Genomic DNA, 22,248 nt, shown 5'->3' with positions numbered 1-22,248 from the left:
ATGCTGGTCACCATCCTGTAAATGGATTTCATGACCCACTAATGGTCACTACCTACAGTTTGGAAAAAACCTCTTGCTGGTGTGGAACTTTCTTGCTCTCACAAGAAATGCTTGCCACCCATGAGGCAGCGGGAACCCTGGGTGAGGGGAAGGAGGTTGAGATGGGCATGCCCGCTGTCTGGTGGCACTAACACTGTCTCTTCCCCTGTCGGTGAGGCAGATGGAGAAGTGCCTGGCAGCGCCGTCCTGGTGTTTGACATTGAGCTGCTGGAGCTCGTGGCTGGTCTGCCTGAGGGGTACATGTTCATATGGAATGGCGAGGTGTCACCCAACCTCTTTGAAGAAATCGACAAGGATGGTAATGGAGAAGTCCTCCTCGAAGAGGTAACTGACCTTTGAAGGAAAGCGGGACTAAAGGAGCCAGGGGAGCCTTATTAGGGCAGGGGATCCATTCTGAATGTGAAACCTTCCTAGAGTGAGGAGGACACCTTGCCTGTTTCTTGCCATGATGGTAACCTGCACACCCTCATGTACCAAGCACTTCTGTACACATGCTCTAAATTGAAGCTCACAATTCCTCTTTGAAGAAACTGAAGCCTTGAGAGGTATGGGGCTTGATTCCAGGGCTCACAATTCAACTCTCAGTTCCTGGGTGCTCACTGTGTGCCTGCATTATGCTAAGAGTTTTTCACATATATTATCTTGCCTGGCCCTTGTGGCAGCCATGTAGTCATCATCCCTGTTTCAGAGGAAGCAGCTGAGCACAGAGAAGGTAAATGGCTTGCCCAGGGTCACACAGCTAGCCAGTGGTTTGAGCCAGGATACATACCCTGGTCTTGATCATCTAGGTGCTTGGTGGTTTCTTCTGTAGCAAACGCCCCTTCGTGGAGCTGGGCAGTAGAGTGGTCTGTCTTGTCACACACACCCTGCTAAATTCCACTACTCTGCCCATTCTATATCTGCTTATTCAAGGACAGGGCTCCAGCCTTCTCCACTTTCTGACATCAGTCACATTTTCCCGGCTATTGGGTGGTTCACAAGCTCATTTCCCTTCTCTTGGTGCATCTTTCCATTTCTTTTATTTCTTTGCTCCCTTCACAGCAAAAATGGCAAAACTCTTTTAAACCCACTCCTGTTAGACATTTGTCCCTCCATGTCACGTCTTGCTAAGGTGACTGGTGCCTTTCATGTTGCTGCAACCAGTGGTCACGTCTCACTCTCCTCGAACTTGGACAAAGCCAACTGCTTTGCAGGATGCCTTCTTTCCCTGGCTTCCAGACCACACTTTCTTGGTTTTCCTTCGCCTTCACGAGTCAGTCCTTCTCAGGAATCTTCTCCCTGATCTCTTCATGTCGGAGTGCCCCAGCCTGAAGTCCTGAGCTTGTTACCTTCTCCACCTTAACGTCACTTCCTGGGTGATCTCAACCAGTCCCGTGGCTTTGCCATCCATAGCCCCATGACATCCAAACTTGTAGCTCCAGTCCAGTCTTCTCTCTCTACTTCAGACTCCTACATCTAACTACCCACCGGACATCTTCACTTTCTGAACTCCTGCTACCTCCCTCCTCTGGTCTTGCTTCACCCAAAGCCTTCCTCATCTCCTCTGATGGCAACTCTCAGGCAAGAGCACTCAGTCATCTTCGACTCCCCTCTTTCTCACATAGGCTATAATTAATCCAGCAGGAAATCGTTCTAGCTCTATCTTGAAAATTTATCTAGAGCCTGACCACTTCTCACCATCTCCACTCTATAGCATTATGGTCCAGTGCCTGCTGTGTCTGGCTTGGACCTCCACGAAGGTCTTCCTGCTTTCACCCTTGCCCCTCACAGCAGCCAGAGTGAGCCTTCTAAAACTTAAACTGGATCATGGCTCGCCTTGTCTCAGAACCCCGAAGAAGATCCCCATTTCCAAAGTCTTCACAGTGGCCTGTAAAGGCCCCCACAAAGGTTCTCCCTGACCTGGTCACTGTAACTTCCTCTCCAGCTGCTCCTCCCCACCACCACCAGGCATGCACCCCCCTTGGGACTTTGCACCAGTTGTCTCTCCTCTCAGAAGACTGTTTGGCTCCTTCCCTCCCTTCCCTCCTGGATAACTGTTTGGCTCCTTCCCTCCCTTCCCTCAAGCCTTTGCACAGGTCTTCATTTTTCACTAGGGTTTTACCCTGACTGCTGGATCAGGACCTCAACCTCCTCCCCTACCTGTGCTCTTGATCTTCCTTGCTTGGCTCTACTCTTTTGTTTTCTAGAGCACTTCACTTTCTAACTTAATATGTGATTTCCTTATTTTTTTTAAAATGTTCCTTTCTAATTGTATCTTTCCTACTAGGATATGCTAGAATTACAAGGGCAGACTTTTTTTAAATTGATGTCTCTCTAGGATCTTGGATGGTGCTCAGCACACAGTAGACAAGTTTTTACTGTATGAATGAATGAATGAATGAATGGGCGCAGGCAGCAGTGTTCTCAGGGGCTAGGGTGGTTAGGGGATTAGCCTTTGGTGGAGAACTAAGTGTTGATTAGGGAAGAAAGGATAGCTGTGTTTTGGGTGCCTGGAACCTAGGGGCTCCTGGAGTCCTTAGTCAGGGGTTTTTAACCTGCATCTGGAGGGGTTTGTTTTTACCAAACAAACAGGTTGTGTAGCTCATAAAATTGTGTCTGTTTTGTGAGCTCAGCCTCCAATTCCAGCCCTGTCACCCTCGGGATGCTCTGTTCAGGCTCTGTTCAGGCCCAGGCTCAGCTGCTGTATCTCATGTCCTATCTTGTTCCCTCTCTCCAGTTCTCAGAGTACATTCATGCCCAGGTGGCATCTGGCAAAGGGAAACTCGCTCCTGGTTTTGATGCTGAGGTGATTGTGAAGAATATGTTCACCAACCAGGACCGGAATGGAGACGGGAAGGTCACGGCAGAAGAATTCAAACTCAAAGACCAGGAGGCCAAACATGATGAACTCTAAACCTGACTCAGGCCACTTGTGTGACACCAAGCCCCCTGTCGTGGCAGAACATGAAGTGAGGCGTAAGGGTCTCTCAGAAGGGGAATGGTCCACAAGCAGTAGACGGTCACAACAGTACCTGGGGCATGTCAGGGATGCGTTGATAAACATGGTGAGAACTTTAGGCCACATGCCAGGGATACGAAACAAAATTGGTTCGAGGTGCCTTAGCAGGGGCTGTGTAGAATATTGAAAAGGCTGCCCTGTCAGCCATTGTTTTGTGAGGCTTCCGGGTAGTTTTGTTATTAAAGGAAAATAGTGTCATACAGAAGTTACAACCATCTTGGAGGGAACAGAAGAGAAAGTGTCCAGGATATCCACATAAAGAGGATTCACATTTTTTTGTTTTTTAACTTGCTGGTGTTTTAAGTGTTCTCCAGATGAGCAGAAAAGACAAAGGGCATGTCCCAGCAGCATTCCCCGAAAGCCCCAGAAAACTGTCAGTGGCCTTTACAGGTTCTGGTAATGCCCAGCTTCCACTTCCTGCCACACACACACACGTACAACTCGTACATGTGTGCTTTTGTAGTTAATCAGGCCCTACCTGTTGTGGTCTTCTGATTGGCTGGGTAACTTGGAAGTTAAGAAGAAAATCAGTGGACCAACAAAAGGCATCTTGGACCACGAGTAGAGAATTTGATTCTGTGTTTACCATGCAAGATTATCTGCTTCACCCTTTCTTACTCCCATTGCTCTGTCCTCCCGGAATCTTTCGGTCAGATAGATATGCACAGGGCTGGTGGCTAAGCCATGCTCCAGAGTATCTCACTGTGACCAAGATGGAAATGTCACCCCAACGGATGAGCATAAACAAGGTGACATATTTCCACTCATTCGTGTCCTGGAGAGGGAGGTGCCCGAAAGCCCAGGGGCCTCTGTGTAGGGAAACAAGGACATGGTTATCTTCTAGCCTGTCCCCATGTTACGCAGTAACCACCTTGCTGCCTTACGTGCTCTGTTCCCAAGTGGTGGTGGCATCCATCCTGAAGTAATCAATGATTTTCCTTTGGAAACTGCTTTATTTTACTAATTTAAACTGTTTTGTACTGATGTAGCTCTGAGATAGTTCATGAAAATGCTGTGCACTCATTCAGTGGAATAAATGTTGGAAGACTCATCGTTTCGTATATAAAAAATTGAATTATAACATCAGGTTTTGTGGAGTTTTACTTGAGGGCTGAGAGGATCCCATGAGAATACACCTTGATTATCCATTGACAGTCCCCTTGATAAACACTCAAGGACTGCCTCTGAATTTGCAGGAGTGTGAGGTACAGTATACAGCGGGTGTGTCAGAGTCCTGGCAGGAAACACACCCTCACATGGGACTTTTGAGGAGAAGCTGCATAAAGGACTTTAGAGGAGTGGGGGCAGGGCACAGAGACCTAGTAAGGATGTCAAGTACCATGACAACGGTTGGGGAGCACCAGTAGGAGGCCGTTCTACCCCTGGGCCTGAAAGGTGAAGGGGAGCCACAGACATGCCCAGAACTGTGGCTGGTACTGCAGCAGAGGAGTGAGGGCAGAGACCCCTGCTTCTCTGTCCTGTCCCTGGTTCTCACTAGCTGAAGCCAAAGGAGGAGGAGGCTAGGGGCTGGTAGTCTTAGAGGTCAGCTTTTGGGGGCGCAGAGAGACTGACTGCAGGGATTGGAGTGGGAGCAAATGGGGGAATGACTGACACATGTATAGAGAAAATGTATGTTTTTTAAAAGCAAATGCTACTGTTTGCAGAAGCAACTTCGGGGACTCTACGGTTTGGAAGGCAGAGAAGACGCCTGCCGTGGCCTTCCTGGCTGCTGTTGTCATGGTAACTGTCATTCTTCCACCTGCCTTCTACAGAGCGCACCGTCACTCCTGATTTCCTATTTAACAGAATTCCTTAAGTGCACTACATAGGTTAATAATTTTGCTAAATTAAATTGTCCTTTGGAATGCATCTGACCTGTAACACCTCACTATCCTTACACATCTTCATGAAGATAAAAAAAACCTGGTGCTTATTCTCTGCCCCCCGTTTTTAGTCGGTCCTGATTGAATTTCTTCACTGGCGGTTTTCTTTGGTGGTGTAGACAGGATGGCTGAATAAAAGACACGTTTCTCTGGGGAAATTAAGGACTGTGGGCCTCAGAGCTTCCAGAATAGAGGGAACCCTTAGCTTGTTTTTGTGTTTAAACTCTGCCTGCCCAGTGGCTGAGCTGGAACCTTGGTCTTCTCTGGCCTTCAGACTCAGACTGAAATGCTGGCTCTTCTTGAGTCTCCAGCCTGCCACCTGTTTTGTTTTGTTTTGTTTTCCTTCCCCAGCCTTACTGAGGTATAATGAACAAATAAAACTGTAAGATATTTAAAGTGTATGTGACAATTTGATATATGTATATATGTTTACTTGTGAAAGGATCTCTCCCCCACCTAGCACCTCAGTTTGTGTGTGTGTGTGTGTGTGTGTGAACATTTATGTTTTATACTCTCTTAGCAAATTTTAAAACTATACAGTACAGGTCACCATGTTACGTATTAAATCCTCAGACCTTGTTTATCTTACAGCTGAAAGTCTGTACCCTTTTACCAATCTCTATTTCTTTCCCCCCGCCCCCCCGTAACCACTTTTGTACTCTGTTTCTATGACTTCAGCTTAATTTTTTCTTCATGCCACATATAAATAATACTGTGTGGTATTTATCATTCTAAACCTTTGGCTTGTTGTTGAATGCTCCGTGGGCACTTCTGTTCTTCCTGTTGCTAAGGAGGGCATTCAGTTATCTGTGACTGTGTCAGGGGCTTTAATCTCTGGAAGGACCAACTGCTCAGATGGCCTCACTTTATAATGCTGATGCAACACGTGTTTACATTTGCATTATTTAATTTGGGTGACAGCTCTGCCGGCAGGAATGTGAGTACTCGTTAGGGAGCCAAATATGGGGTACAGATGCCACGGGGCATTTTTCTTAATCATATTTTATACACAGTTTTTGTGTTGCTGCTTGGGGCAGCTTGGATCTCTTGATAGGACAGCTATCACAGGCTCTAGATTGGGACCACCTAACTTCTGACTTACGCAGATTTTGAACTCTGGGCCCTAAAGATGAAGTAGGTCATTGATGCCCAGTGGGAGATTAGAGCATCTCAGTGAACATGACATCTGAGTATGCATGTGATCTGTGTCCTTGAAACACCACTGGGCTAACCTTGCAAGCATAAGCTATCTGCATTATTTTGTTAAAACCCGGTGAGTTTTGATCTCTGATTACTTAGGAATTTATAATACCTTTCAAAATTATGACTTAAAAGACAGAAAAAAGCATTTCATTTTAGCAGGAGAGTTGACCTGACTGCAAGATTCTACGTAAGTGCTGATACACTGCACTTCAACGTCTTAGGTTTCTAGGAACAAGGTTGCTTTTTGTATGTTATGTATGTATGTGTGTGTGTGTTTATTTAGAGAGAGCACGAGTGGGAGGGGAAGAGGGAGAGAGAGAATCTCAGGCAGACTCTGGGCCTAGCACAGAGCCCGATGTGGGGCTTGATCCCAGGACCCTGAGATCATGACCTGAGCCAAAACCAAGAGTCAGACACTTAACCTGAGTTACCCAGGTGCCCCAAGGTGGCTTTCTTGGGGATCTGCATCTCTTTATAAAGTAAGAATACTGCTCCCAATTATTTATTGCTAGTTGCAGATATAAAACTTGCGTGCTTATTGAAATAGTGTTTGATTCGGTGTGGTCTTTGTCCTTAATGTTGGAATTTTAATAGGTCAAGGGAGTCCTTCCAGCTTACACTGGCCATATTCGTATCTCATTTAAACCCAGACAATTAATGCCTGGTCCCAGCCTAAATTTCTCCTTTGAGCTCTAGTCTATTTGGTATCTTCCCTTGTGTACCTCACAGGTACCTCAAACTTTGCATGTCCAAAAGAGAATGTGCGTTCCCCCTGCCTTCCCAACACCCTCCACCCAAGCCTGTTCTTTCCTCCCTCACCTCCACTTGCTTAAACCAGACATCTTCGAGACCCTTCCTCCTCTCTCACCCCACACGTTTAACCCAAAAGCAAGTCTTGTCATTTCTAAATCTAAACTAGTGAAAATGATCCACTTCTCCCTGAGCCCTACTGTAATTTTTAGTCCAGACTTCTTGCAGCAACCCCCTCACTGATTTGCTGGGGTAGATCTGCCTCACCAGTCCATTTTCTGCATGTCAGCGTGATCATGGCACTGCTTTGCAGGGAGAGTAAAACCAAACTCATGATTTACAAAGCCCTGTGTAATCTGGCACCCTCACCTCCCATTAATGATTCCATTCTTCCCTTTGCTCATAACACTGTTAAGCCAGTCCTCTGGCTTCAATTTTCTTACTCAGGACCTTTGCACCTGCCATTCTCTCTCCCTGGAATGTTTGTTTCTCCCTCGATTCCTCACATGGCTGGCTCCTTATCCTTCAGGCTTTGGCTGAAATACTATCTCTTCAGAGCTTTCTCTGGCTGCCTTGTCTAAAATATTTGTGTTGGTTTCTTCATAGTATCTTATTTCTGTCACATCTGCTAGGATGGAAGCTACAGGAGGGCAGGAGGCATGTGGGATGTGTTAATTACTGTTTCTCTAGAACCTAGCCCACAGCCAGGACTTCAGTATTTGTTGGACAAGTAACTGTTCATTTACTCAATCCTCACCTCAAGTTCATACCCCAATTTAGAGATGAGGAAACCAAGGCTTAGAAAAGTTAGAAACTTACTAAATATCCTAGAGAGAATCTAAGACTCAGATCCAGGTTTGACTGACTTGAAGGCCTGTGCCCCTTACAACTTGGGCACATTTTATCTTATCTATTAAACTTGTACTGAAATACCAGAGTAAGTATAAAACACAGCAGGATTGGTGAATCTTGAGGTAACCTTGGACAAGTTCCAGGATTAGTTATTCAAGATCCCACATATCTTTTCCTTCCTGATGCTCCATGGGGTACACCAAAGAGAAAACCTTGAACCTAAAGTGTGGTTAAAAAAACCTTTAATGGGGCCTCTGGGTGGCTCAATCAGTTAAGCGTCTCTTTCAGCTCAGGTCATGATCCCAGGGTCCTGGGATCGAGTCCCGAATCAGGCTCCCTGCTCAGCTGGGAGCCTGCTTCTCCCTCTGCCTGCCACTCCCCCTGCTTGTGCTCGCTCTCTGACAAATAAATAAAATCTTAAAAAAAACCCCCACAAAACCCTTTAATAATCTACCTAATCAACTCTGGTGTCTATTAAACATACCATGGAATGCAGAGTTCTTGTAAAATCACTCTGGAACAAACTAGTATCTCTGATAGTTGTTTTTGTTTTTCAGTTTCATCAAAATCGTTCATCTCAGCACCCAAAACTGCTTTACCTCCTAAAGTAAAATTCAAAATTGGAAAAAAAAAAACCCCACAAAACCCAAAAAACCTTAACAGCTAATGCTAGACCCTTTAGAGAACATGGTAGTGACTACACACTGCCAATATTCACTAGGGCTATGAAAGAGATTTCCATCTCCTCCATCCATCCAAACTGCTTCGTGGATGGGTAAGAGCTAACCATATTGAATACTGGTGCTAAGCTATTCTAAATGCAAATATAAAACTTAAAAGCACACTTCGGTGTTGATGAGCGCATGTCATCCTCACAATGTTACATCTAGAGGATGTATCATTACCTTCACTTTACAGATGAGCAAGCTGGGACACAGGTTAAATAATGTGTCTTGGTCACACAGCTACTAAATGGTAGAAAGAGGATTCAAATCCAGACAGTTTGACTCTATAGCCCATTTCTTAATGGCTACACTAAACTTCTCCGAAAGCTGAACTTGAAAACAAATTATTTTAAATATTGGTAGAAAAGGGCAGTGAGAGGTGATAGGGTGACAGGCAGATTGTAGAAGAGGCAGGGGCCTTGGTTTGGTAATCCAGTTAGGGCATGGCCGGAAGGGGCTGGAGAACCTGCATGCCCTCCAGGCCCTCATTTTAAAGGGAGGTGCCTGACCTATAGTCTTAGTACAGGGCTGAGCCATGACTAGAATGGAGGTCAAAACTTCAGTATTCTTTACATTTACACCACGCACCATGCTCCTCTTTAGAAGCATATTATAAGGTCCTTTGGAAAACAGTCAATATGGCCAACTCTAATAGCAATACGGGATAAAAAGCTACCATTAGATCAGAAATCCCCAACTTAAGCAGGGAATAGTCTACTTTTGGCCACTGCAGAGTTTGTTTCATTGTTTATTATAAAAAGGAGAGGTAGTGGTAGAGGATAAGGATGGGCTGCCCTAGGGAAAAGGTTTTTACTGCAATGCCTTGCCTACCTGCCACATCAAATTGGACTAGAGACTGCCGACCACACTGGATGTCCAGAGCCAGCTGGAACATGCTCTGTATCACAGCTCAGATGCTTTATGGAATTAGTGGCTCGTAGACTCTGGAGTGAAAATGGTTAGAGTCAGGGTCACATTTATCACCATGGCAAGTCTAAACCTTGTGGAAACCAATTATGGGGCAGCAGAAATTTGGAATGGGAAGTCAGACTGCAGAGAGGAATGCCAGTTCCTAATTTAGCAATACTCAGTTTTAGTTAACAGGAGATCCAGCTACACTTTGTTCCCTGCCGGTGGCTATTTCTGAAACTCTTAGACTTACAACAAAGTACCCTCTTTTACTGATACTTTCAATGAGGGAAAACAAATTTTCCCAGTCCCCAGTATTTTCTGAAGGGCTGATTAAATTTCCTCTGCAACTTTTTTTCCTTAAACTTATAATGTCTAAGTTTAAAAATATTCAATCTGAATAGACACTATGACAATGACACTAGGATTTATCTCTCCCTCTTTCCCTCTCTCTCTCAAACACACAGGAAAAACATAGCAGATGCTTAATAGGTATTTGTTGAATAAACGAATAATAATTGTCTGGACAGTATAATTTAAAAAGGCTTTTCATTTCATATGTATTATCAGTGCTTCAATATAGAACATTTTGTAATGATTAGTGACATGTGGATACAAATGGTTTTTTTCAAACACTGAGTGCCAATATTTTCTGGCAAATACTGACTTTCACGGAACAGAATAACCAAATATAATACAATTTCAGGAGACAGTGATATTATCAGCATAATTCACCCCAATTACAAAAATGGCAACAGTTAAAATCATGCACATTATTTCACCATTTCATAAAACTTCTTTTTAAACTTATACAAACTTCCCCAGAGTAAAAAGTTTTCTCAAAAACCTCATGATAACATTACACTAAAAAATTCACTCTGGAAATGCAGGGAGTTATTTTTCAAATTTTGGCTTTACGATTTTCTTTTTCAATCTGTTAAAAAATAGAGTTGAGGAGTGTGTTGAGAGGTGGGAAAAAAAAGGAGCTTCCAGTTGCTGGATTCAATATGTCCAAAAATACCTTAGTAATGGAGAGAAAAAAACTTCAAGAGCAAGAACGCATTATAAATAGAAGTCTTTCAGCAAGATGAATAGGTGAGCAGTTCTTGCATCAATTGCACCCACAGGAGAGAGGTCTTCTTGAAGAATGCTTGTTTACAGAATCTTCTGTAAGATAGAGTTGGCTACATCCAATGATTCGTCTTTTACTAGAACAATGTCGTAAGAGTCCATGTACTTTTCTAAAAGCTCATCCACCTAAATCAACAACAAAAAATTACATGGATGCGCAGGAAGGAGAAGCAAATAGTTTCAGTGTGAATCTCATTGTTAGGTTTAATCTTTTGGGCAAAATGTAGCAAATTAAATTTACCTTCATAAAACCTTTGAAATGAAGAAATACTTTCAAACTTTGAAGACTCATGGACATAGAAATCATCCCACATGGTGGCTTTACTCCTAAAGTCATTTCTCTCTAGTCCAGTGGTTCTCAACTGGGGAGACTGTGCCCAAGCAACACCTGGCAACATTGGGGACATTTTTGACTCTCATGACTAAGGAGTGCTTCAGGTTTTTAGTGGGGAAAGGCCAGAGAAGCCACCCCAATACCGATGGCACACATATGAATCCTAAATCCCTTAACCACACCAAAGTATAGGGTTAAAGAGCAATCAAATGTCTCTAACTACTTTCTCACACACGTTTAATAACAAGCTCCCATTAAGCTCCATCCTTATTTTTCTTACAAGAAAATTAAATGACAGATCTATATACTTACTCTATCGTTTAGATATCCAATTTTCAGGATGTGTTCAACATTGGCTACTCCATCTGCCATTCTTATGTCCCCTTGGGAATCTCCCAACAGAATGATGTTGCTATTGTCTTTTAGTCGATTGAAATATTCTGTGTTCTTCAAGGCACCATCATGTTTGTTAAATACATGAATTAGTTCACCTTTAAATCCTTTCAGCACTCCCTATAAAAATATAAATCCTTTGAAACAAATAGGTTTCAAACTGCAAATTCTGTTTGTTCTATTTTCACATTCATGATAGGTAAGAAGGGCTCTGAGACGTTAATGACTTTCTAGAGACTACTTTAAATGTCAAACACAATGAGCTAAAAATCCAATTTTTACTTTTCATTTGTTTCCTAACTGGAGGTCCCATTTTCTGTATGTCATAATGTACTGTTTTGATTAGAAGAGTTTGTTCAAATAACGACAGTTCTAATTCACTTCTTTTTTTCCACCTATGGATATTGAGTCTTCAGAGTTGCTGCATTAAATTATGTTAAAAGAACTTTTCCTAATTTTAATATTGGTCTGTAGCTTGGGATACAAAAGTTTAAGAAAGAGGGCACCTGGGTGGCTCAGTTGGTTAAGCGACTGCCTTTGGCTCAGATCATGATCCCAGGGTCCTGGGATTGAGTCCCACATCAGGCTCCCTGCTCAGCGGGGGAGCCTGCTTCTCCCTCTCCCTCTGCCTGCCTGTCTGCCTACTTGTGACCTCTCTCTCTCTGTCAAATAAATAAATAAAATCTTAAAAAAAAAAAAGTTTAAGAAAGGTATATTATAACACTGGGAGTTGATAAGTTCCATAGTAGGCCTATTGAGTGACCTAATTTAATGAATATACATTAAATAAAAAACAATTGCATTTATATGATTAAAATATATTCAGATTTTAAAAGTAATTACGAAGAATGATTTGCTGTACTTACACTGTCATCAAAATCCATGAAGTTGGACACTACAGTGATGTTCGGGTGATAAACCCCAGCTTGATGGATTACCTCCTCTAGTATATCACCAATACCAGCCGAAAATATGAACACAGGGATACCGTATTCTTGGAGCTTATCAAAGAAATTCTCATACCCTTCCCTGAAAGATGGAGGTAGGAACTGATTGTTAAAGAGCAAGATATATCTCCTTTTCACCTAGAAAGAAAAAAGCAAAACATTTCTACCTAATTCCATAGCTCATTCGTATTCCCTTTTCAGAATACTGCCCAAGAGTGTGGTGATTGATGTCTATGACAATAGTAGTACAAGTTTTTCAAACAACAGTTAACTCTTTCCTTCCTGTTAATAAATTCTAATAGTACAGATTAGATGCTTTTAGACTCAAATTAAATATGGATATAAGCCTACAGTTCACAATCTACACCATTTAACAGCAAATAGTTAACCACATCTTGAAAAGCTTCACCCTGGGAAACCCATTTAGGGTGAGCTGGAGCACCTCCTGCTGGTCATCCTGCTCAACTACTTCCTCTTAGAAAACTGGAGGGGGGTGGGCAGGAACTGAGCTGCATTCTCTTTACATCTGGCATCTCTCCTACCTAAGGTTTAACAGCTGTTGGTCATGTTCTTAATCTAAGTTTCTCCCCTTTCTACTCTTCCTGGGCTACAGGCTAAGCTGCCTACAAAGGAATGAAATACTTACTAGCTGTCCTCACACTCTTTCTGACACTTAATGCTTTCCTCCTTAGAGGTAAATCACCTTAAAATGTAGCATCATCAAAAAAAAAGGCATCATCATATTTACCTAATGAGTTGAAAATTGTTAGAGGTGGTAAACCGTATTGAAAAGAAGCTTAAAAATTTTTATCTTATCATCTGTGTATTACAAATATTTTTATTATTTGCTAAATCATAGTCACTTTTCCTAGAGATAGTTTTCAAGGAAGTCTGAGAATTCAGAAAGTAGATTCATGTAACTTTATACACTTTGAGCAAAAATTTTTTTTTCAACTTGATTTATAAACATTCCTTTTATATTTCATGTCTTTTCAAAAGTATTCTGTTAAAAAAATTCAAAATTGTCCTGGTTTCATAAACTTCTAGAAAGGGAGAAAGAGAAAGAAAGAAAGAAAAAAAGAAAGAGAGAAAACAAACTTAAATCTCATAAGGTTCTTATTCCCTATACCAAGATGTAATATTCTAATTCTAAATTCCTTACCTCACCCTATTCTGTGATAGGTGGCATATTTTGGCTATGTTTTTATATGCAACATAGTTATATATTGTTTTAATAAAAACACACACTTGAATACATATATAAGTCTGTAGACAATTAACAGCAAACACACCCAAGAAACTTACTTGAGCATAACATCAGATTCTGCCACAATTTCTTTAAGTTTAGCTTTTGGTAAAGCTTGTTCAACAAGCAAACCATGTGATTTAGTATACCTGGAGTTTATGTACAAAGACAAAGAGAATATCAATTAAAGCAAATTAAAACTATCATCTTCATTAAAAAGCATTCTTCAGTGATAGATAATGCAGTGTTTCATTCATCATAATTTGGACTTAAATTTTAGAAATTTAAACTCATCACTAATGAATGTATATCCTAATGTCTCAAAATATAATAGAACATATTCTCACTGCATTTCCCAGTTCTCCCCAAAACCTCTTAGTTTAAATGTGTTAATAATAAAAAGATACGACGTGTAAACCTTTCCTCAGTCTACAGATAAGAGCTGAATCCAACCTGGGGAGGAATAATCACTTCTCTGATTACAAGAATTAGAGCAAAGTCATTTGTTTCACCTGTGTGTAGTCTAAATTGTCGTGAAATAGCTTAGTAGTGAAGGTGCTACCTAGTGTGCGAGAGAAAATCCTTGTTATAATTACATCAAAGCACCTATAATCACTACATCTCAGTCACAGACCTTTAGAACCTCTTTACCTGATACGCAGAAGCCCTGTGAGCCTCCTAAGTGACCCTCCACTCTGGGTCAGCTCCCATCATGTCAGTGAGCTCGTTCTGCCAGGGAAGCTTATATTATTCCTAGAAAATTCTAATTACTAGACAGTCCTTTCTTTCATCACGCTGATATCAGTCTTCTTAAAACTTCCAAGTCTGATTCGAGTTCTGCTTCCACAGGTATGTGGCCCAGGTCCAACTTTTCAACATTTCGTACCATACACATTAATTAAGTGTGCAAGGTATTCAGGTTAGGTCATAGGATAATGAAGATAAATAACATCACTCCTGGTCTCTTAAGATTCTAAAACCACAGTTGTTGCTTCTCAAATCGCAGCTTTCCCTATTCTGTGAAATCTTCCCCAAGTGGGATGGCTCCAGTTCCTGTGATTTTCTTTGTGGATTCCTCTGACACACTCTACAGAGCTGTCAACTTTCTCTTAATAACAGCATTCTCTCTGGACTCAGCACAATGCTTTCAGTGTGGTCTGCTTGGAAGGCTGTATTTCCATTAATGCAGCCAACGCTAAGGGTCCATTTCTCAGCAACTATGTCAACCTGCTGGCTCTAGCTCAGTTCAGAGTCAATTTAAATCCCAATTCTTTTTCTTCACACTTTCAGCCACATTTTGTCCATATACTTTAAAAAAAAATGCTTGTTTTTAATTTAAGGCTTAAGCGTAGGATTTTAAATTTATCTTCACTGACCTTCATCTTAAAAAAAAAAAACAGAACAAAACAAATTCTAGACTGTTAGAATGATTAGAAAATTATAGTTCATTTTGTTATATTTCATCACTGCTCTAGCTCATCGGATACTTTATGAATCTATTATATACACTAAAAGGGAAAAATAAGCCATTAGTTGTAACTGCAAAGTTATTTTATTATATTTTTAACCCTCCCATTGTCTGATACACACTTACCATTCTACCATATAGGGGTACTTCTCTTCTATGGTAAGAACAGGATCAATTTCAATAGCATAGTATTTTTCCTTTAGTTGCAGTAACTAGAAATAAATGAATAACTTAATCATGAGGATGACAGAGTTGTCATTAAGCTGCTGAGTTTTACAGAAAGCAAAACAATACAAACAAATGGTTTCCATAAACTGCTGTTAAAGATTAGATCATGAGTACTTGGCTAATGCATATATCAACTGAAGAGATCTTTGTTGATCTAGTTTATATGTAACAAAGTACTTTCAGGTCAGCAATTCAGTGAAACCGACTAATAATCAAATTATTACTACAAAAAACCCTTTCGTTCTCATATGGAAGTATTAAATTTGATTCATCTTTGGAGTCCTATGTTGTTAACATAGACACAGACAGATACATACTCAAGCAGAGAACTGAGGCAATTTCCTGGTCAATTTAAAGGAGCAAAACCTACACAAAACCAAAGTACTTTTGTTTTAATGTACAGCTAATGTAAGAACAGCAGAATATTTTGATAACCAATTAAAAGTTTTTTATGTAAATTTTGTTTTTGTTAAAAAGTTAATTTTTTCTTTAAAATAATGTTGAGAGTGTATAACCCACACAATAAAAGTAACATTTATTCAGTGTTTACTAGGTGCTAGGTATGGTTAGAAGCACTTTATATCCATTGTTTGTGTGAATGAACCTGAAAAAATTCTCAGGCAAAAGGAAGACTTTGAGTAACTCTGGATTACCGTTAGCGTTTACCTTTTTTCGACATTCATCTGTAACCAGCTTACTGTTGTCAATGACATCTGAAGAGTGAAAGCAAACTAGCATTAAAAGAAACATTCTGACTGATGCTACCACTACTTTAAATAACTTACTACTTTTCTTTTAAGTTTAAATGCCAAGTCCACCAAGCATGGTCATTACAACTTTTGGACTTAGTTCTATAGTACACATGCCATTGCTAGAGAACCTAATGGTTTTAAAATCTAAACTTTGGATCTAAAGCTTTTTTCCTACATTTGGGAGTACTTCATTAGGAATTCTCCAAAGAATTACTGGGCCAAAGGGTATGATTTCTAGTGGTTTTAATATAAAGTATCAAAATGAATTCTCAAATTCCATGTGCACCTCCAGTAAATGAGAGGCCTTATATCACTGCTTCTTTGTCAGGTTGAAGAGTATTATTTTTTTAAAACTCACTGCCAAGTTTGGAAAACAAAAAAGGTGTATTATCCTAGCAACGTATTTTAACTGGATATTTATTTAATTACTCTTTTACTTAATTTATATTATCAACAACAAAAAAATTCAGTAACGTTCTTAGAAAACCAGAGTGGTTGATAAATGCTGTTTCTATAGGTTAATCCAAAGTTTACGATCCATGTAAATATTTCTTCAATAGATAATGAACAGACCACATCGGAGAAAAATTTCAGAAGTCTTCATTCCTCTTGCAACCAAAACCACACTTGAAAATAGTCATTTATATAACGTGGGTGAAAAAAACAAATCCTCAAAATATAAGAAGAAAAAGGCAAGTCTTCTCATTTTCAATGTCCAAAAAGAAGAAGAAAAAAAAAAAACCCAGTCAATCTTATAGATCATATAGGTAAGAAAAGATCTTAAAATAAGAATTACTTTCATGAATTTGTTTACGAATGACACACTTACAATGACATGTTGGGCATCTTCTCCCTTCATAGGAAAATCTACTCAGTGTCATATCAAAGTCTGTTATTATCTGTAAAGAAAGGGGGAAAAGCATTATGGACCATACAGGCACTAAGGGCAGACACATACTGCACCCTTCCTAGAGGTATGGGACTGTGCTCAGTCCCTGACCTGCCCCCACCCCCACAGGTTATTCTCTCTGCATTGTGTGTTCTAATGTACCTCTCTATTGGGAACAGCAGCCTATCTCCTCCAACTGCAAATTCCTGTACTGATTAACCAGATTTTATTTGGTGGCAATGCTGGGGCACTTAGGGTATCGCCTTGTAGTTAAGTCCTGGGAATCACCTTAAGTACACAGTGATACCTTCAGTGCCCCAGCACTGTCACCAAATAAAATCTGATTAATCAGTATTAAAATTTGCAGGTGCAGGTGATTGGGCTACTATTCTTGATAGAGATAAAATGTCGCACAATTTCAACCCACCTGGTCAATGTACAAAAATGCAGTGGAGACAATTAAACTATATGAAGCTCTCAATTGCAAAGAAGGACATCCTGTCATATACTACAACATGGATGAACCTTGAGGGGACATTATGCTAAGTGAAATAAGCCACTTAGAGATGGACAAATTCTGCATGATTCCACTTAAGTGAGGTATTTAAATTAGTCAAACTCATAGAAGCAGAAAATAGAATGGTGGTTGTCAGTGGCTGGGGGTGGGGGGAGAAGGAAATGTGGGGTTGCTCTTCTATGGGTATAGAGTTTCAGTCATGCAAGATAAAGAAATTCTAGGAATCTGCTGTATAACAATTCACACAGAGTTAACAATACTGTACTGTACACTTAAACATTTATTAAGAGAACAGATTCATTATTACGTGTTTTTTACCGTAATTAAAAAAACATATGTCTACTGCGGGGCTTGAAATCACAACCCTGAGATCAAGGCCTGAGCTGAGATCAAGAGTCGGATGCTCACCTGACTGAGCCACCCAGGCGCCCCAAATTTGAATATTATTCTTAAAACGGTTTAATACTTAGGCACTTGCATTAGTTAGCTTGGAATTTAGTATTACTCAGATTTGAACAAAACATGAGATGAGTCCGCCTGAGCATTAAAAATAAAGACTTCTTGATAATTATTCACCTGAAGTTTGGCAGCTCCACCCTTAATAAGACCACAGATAATTTCTTCTACTCTTGCAGGGTTCTTAATCCGAACTGAACTTCTCTGGAATTCAGGCATCTAAAAAATAAACGGAAGTTAATTAACTATTTTTAATTCCTCTTTCCCCAGGTTCTTTTGATGCCAAGCAGAAGCTTATATTATTTTAAGATGTAAAAATGTTGAGGCATTATTTAAAAAAAAAAAAGCAAATCATATCAAATTACCATTTATACATATAGCATTTTTTGAAGCACATTAACAGTTTCTATCTCAAAGATTAAGACAAAATTATATTTGTAATATATTATCAAAAAGTATAATTCTCCTAATTATAAAAGTCATGCACGGTTATCACAGAAATAACAGAAAAAATATAAAAAAGAAAATAGACATGGCTTGGAATTCTACTACCTAAAGATAAACAAGTAAACATTTAAATTTATTTTCCATTTTTTTTTTTTTATGATTTTATTTATTTATTTGACAGAGAGAGACACAGCAAGAGAGGGAACACAAGCAGGGGGAGTGGGAGAGGGAGAAGCAGGCTTCCCGCCGAGCAGGGAGCCGGACGCGGGGCTCGATCCCAGGACTCCGGGATCATGACCTGAGCCGAAGGCAGGCGCCTAACGACTGAGCCACCCAGGTGCCCCTATTTTCCATTATTTTCATTTCTATGATTACAAACATGCCTGTTTATGCACATAGTTTATCTCATTCTCATATATTTTTTCATCTGGCTTTTTAAAATTAATTATTACTTCATATACTGTTATAAAAATGTTTTTAGCAGAATTCATTAATCAAAATAAAACCTTAGAGTGGAATGGGGACTATCTGAACTTCGTGATAAAGAGTTTTCTTATAAGATCTTTCTGCTTAAGGGGTGCCTGGGTGGCTCAGTCAGTCAAGCATCCGACTCCTGATTTCAGGTCAGGTCTTGATCTCAGGTTGTGAGTTCAAGCCCCGCACTGGGCTCCACACCAGGCATGGAGCCTACTTAAAAAAAAAACCAACCAACAAAAAAACTTTCTGCTTAAGATTTAGCTTACATTTATATTTACATTTAAAAAAATCTTAGCAGAAAGGTAACAAATGTTACATGATTATTCCCCTCAAGTGTACCTTTGTGCAGGTAATTAAAATATATTTTAAATATATTTAACTTGAAAAGGTGCTTCAAGGGCGCCTGGGTGGCTCAGTCGGTTGGGCGACTGCCTTCGGCTCGGGTCATGATCCTGGAGTCCCGGGATCGAGTCCCGCATCGGGCTCCCTGCTCGGCAGGGAGTCTGCTTCTCCCTCTGACCCTCTTCCCTCCCGTGCTGTCTCTCATTCTCTCTCTCAAATAAATAAAAAAAATATTTTTTTTAAAAAAAAGAAAAGGTGCTTCAAGATCTTTGTTCCTTTATCATACTATACGTAATACCAATAATCCCAAATAATTTCATTGCTCTTGGCATAAATGTTACAACAGATTTATTTCAGTTTAAGACAACTACTAAAAAGTATGAGACCATCAGCATAAGACTCTTGATCTCAGGATCGTGAGTTCAAGACCCATGTTGGGCATGGAGCCTACTTTTAAAAACAAACAAACAAACAAACAAACAAACAAAGGTATTACAACACCTGGGCTTAGGCAGCTACTAGGCTGGTTTATTCAGGATTTAGTGTTGCTCAACAATTTAATGTTAAATATTGTTTCTTTCTTCTACCCTATCACAGAGAAAACGAAACTGATCAGAGTAAAATGCACAGGCACAGTGTTCTTAGAGCATGTGTACAAGAAGACGGTGGGGGTGGATAGGAGATTAGAGGGCATATAGTAGCTCCACAGTATAAAAGGGCAGTAAGAGAACCTCAAATCAAGGTTCTATACTGGTTTGTACCCAGTAACCTTTATTTACTTTATATGCTATTATTCTGGGTATGTTACCAACAATATTAACATATTTCATGTGCATCACAGACATGATTATGGAAAATTCCCTAGACCTTATAGCTCTGCTCCAAGAGCATACGACCAGCTGAGTCTCTCAGGTCCTATGCTGTCTCTGCATAATAGACAAAATTAGAAAATCGGAAAAAGGCTAAACTGTTTTCCTAAGACTGAAAGATACATACAGGAAGGAGAAATGCTAACATTAAAATTTTCTCCACTAATGAAAGATGCTACAATACGCCTAATTTTAAAAAGCCATATTTAAATAGCATAGGATAACCTGCAATGCAACTAACTATCAAACAGTGATTCTTTTAACTTAACTGGACTTTAGAGGTGTCAACAGAATAATGGTTATCTAAATATTTATTTTACAGTGATTTTTCAATAGGTGAGAAAAGCAAATAGGCACTTATTCCTACATTCCTTTTCTTCATTCATTAATCCATTAATTTGCTTAACAAATATTTACCTGTATCTACTTTGTGTCAGACGCTAGATGCCAGGGATATGATGATTAGCAGTACTTACACCATTTTCCTGTTGAGTTTTAGAAACCGTTGCTGTTTTGGAATATCACTTCTATAGCTCCCCTACAAATACCTTAACTAGTAAGTTCATCTCCTAACAACTATATTCTGCTCTTACCTCTGCCTTAATTGGCAGATGCATAGTAGTCAGCATATGTTTGACTTAATAACTAACCCACTACTGAAAGCAACAGAAGATAAATGTCACTAACTATATTTTCACCAAGAAAATTAAACATTTTATTTTAGTATGTCCATACTGACAAAGATGTCCTGCCTCATGCAAATCACATCCTATAATACATTCAATTAAAAAAAACACCACCACCACCCAACACCCATATTTAAATAGGATAGGATAATCTCTTTCAGATAATGAATAGGAAAATAGTACCAAAGCAACTTCAGATAATGAATAGGAAAATAGTACCAAAGCCACTTCAAAGTAGGCTGGTTTCTGCTAGGTTAACAACTAATAGATTGGATTATAGTATCACTTAGGGCCTGAAAGACAACCAGAAGCTGGAGGAATTGATATCCCTGCTTCTGTGCAACAGCCATTCATTTTCAGATAAATAAGCAGTGAATACCCAAATAGCACCAGGGTGAAATCACAGTGATGAGAACAAATGAAAGAGCAGCAGAGAACACAATAGGAAAGAGGACACAAGTGTAAGAAATTTAAAAATGATAATTATATCTGCTTTGGGTTATAAGGTAATATACTTATACCCCCCGCCATGATACACATACAATGTCACCAAAGCATATCATAAATACTTCTCAGAAACTTGAGATATTGGGCATTTTACTCAAATATTTTAGAATGCAACCTAAGAAATATATTTTTAAAATACTACATGAAATATGTCAAAGAATGTCAGAATATCAGAATATTAAGAAGTATACTGCAGGAATATACATTCATCATACATCACATACTTTCATTACCTCCTCAAATCCCTTCTTCCATAATTCTTCTTGGACAAAACTACACCTGTTTGGTAGCACTTAAAATAATGATGCTTCAAGTCTGAAAGGCAAATTATTTTGAAATGTCCCAAAACTTTTCAACTTATAATTTTATGGTAAAAAAATAAGGGGATAAAAATGTCCATCATTTGCAAACAAAAGAAAACAAATTCATTTTATAAGGCACAATGTAAAATGCTGAAGGAGCAGTTTTCCTGACAAGAATCAGGGCATTTTGGTTGACTGGAGCCAAATCTGACTTAATGCTAAAGATGACTAACAAAAACCTAAAATACATGTATTCTGGCTATAGAATGAATTTGTACAGATGAAATGAAATTTGTACAGACCAATCAGTCTATTTCCATAATCGAAAAGCAATGAAGTTGATTTCAAAGTTACACAGTTTTATTCACAACTCTAGAGCAATATTTGATTATTTGATATTATCTTGCAGATACACTGAGACAAGATATAACAGAGTATCTGCATGGCATAGTCACAAAATTGTCCTTATGGTGTTTTACCTGTATTTCTCTGAAACTGGACCACATAAAAATTAGTTTAAATGACTTAAGGATCTTTGTCTGAAGTTCTCAGGGGAAATATTTTTTTTCCCAATGTTCATATTTGGTACAAGCAAAAGACTTCATTACTACTTTGGTACAAAGGAGTGGGCACTACAATTTTCATGTAACTACATAAAAAGTATAGATCCAAAGCCACCTATTCAGACTGGTATATTCATTCACATACATGGATCATTCTATGACTTATTTGGAAGACTACGCATTACTAAAGTGTAGCGATGGCCAGTTCCCCCTGTCTACCACATTTTTGGCCTCTCTCCACGTTAAGGGAGTGTAGGCCAAATTCATTCATTCAACATATAGTCATTAAGTGTAAGGCAGCTCTGTAAGAGATA

General features: G+C 39.7%; 2 protein-coding genes across 7 annotated transcripts in view; one reads left to right on the top strand and one right to left on the bottom strand.

Annotated features, from left to right (window-relative positions):
• Positions 1-4,139, top strand: part of FKBP9 (FKBP prolyl isomerase 9) — a 38,452-nt gene extending 34,313 nt beyond the window's left edge. The window contains exons 9-10 of the mRNA XM_045864447.2: positions 221-384; positions 2,777-4,139. Coding sequence (XP_045720403.1) covers positions 221-384; positions 2,777-2,953 — 341 coding nt within the window. The 3' untranslated portion in view covers positions 2,954-4,139. The remainder of the gene's footprint in view (positions 1-220; positions 385-2,776) is intronic.
• Positions 4,140-9,912: 5,773 nt separating this feature from the next.
• The window catches only part of NT5C3A (5'-nucleotidase, cytosolic IIIA), a 48,590-nt gene continuing 36,254 nt past the window's right edge, over positions 9,913-22,248 (bottom strand). For 4 of the 6 annotated variants that reach the window (XM_045864449.3, XM_045864453.3, XM_045864451.2 and 1 more), the window contains 8 exons: positions 17,862-17,960; positions 16,709-16,778; positions 15,794-15,840; positions 15,026-15,111; positions 13,491-13,580; positions 12,105-12,267; positions 11,158-11,358; positions 9,913-10,637 (listed from right to left, as the gene is read on the bottom strand). In XM_045864449.3, the coding sequence (XP_045720405.1) occupies positions 10,536-10,637; positions 11,158-11,358; positions 12,105-12,267; positions 13,491-13,580; positions 15,026-15,111; positions 15,794-15,840; positions 16,709-16,778; positions 17,862-17,960 (858 nt within the window). In that variant the 3' untranslated portion in view covers positions 9,913-10,535. Of the gene's footprint in view, positions 10,638-10,752; positions 10,900-11,157; positions 11,359-12,104; positions 12,268-13,490; positions 13,581-15,025; positions 15,112-15,793; positions 15,841-16,708; positions 16,779-17,861; positions 17,961-19,508; positions 19,596-22,248 lie in introns of all 6 variants that reach the window. The other 2 variants (XR_006788736.3, XM_045864454.2) reach the window with 2 other exon arrangements.

The sequence above is a fragment of the Mirounga angustirostris genome, unplaced genomic scaffold, assembly GCF_029215605.1.
Source record: "Mirounga angustirostris isolate CCGP_5_RB_7025 unplaced genomic scaffold, mMirAng1.0.hap1 SCAF_12, whole genome shotgun sequence".
In the NCBI taxonomy this organism is placed as follows: domain Eukaryota; kingdom Metazoa; phylum Chordata; class Mammalia; order Carnivora; family Phocidae; genus Mirounga; species Mirounga angustirostris.
Note: the sequence above shows the minus strand (reverse complement) of the source record. Positions and strands in the feature narration are given on the sequence as shown.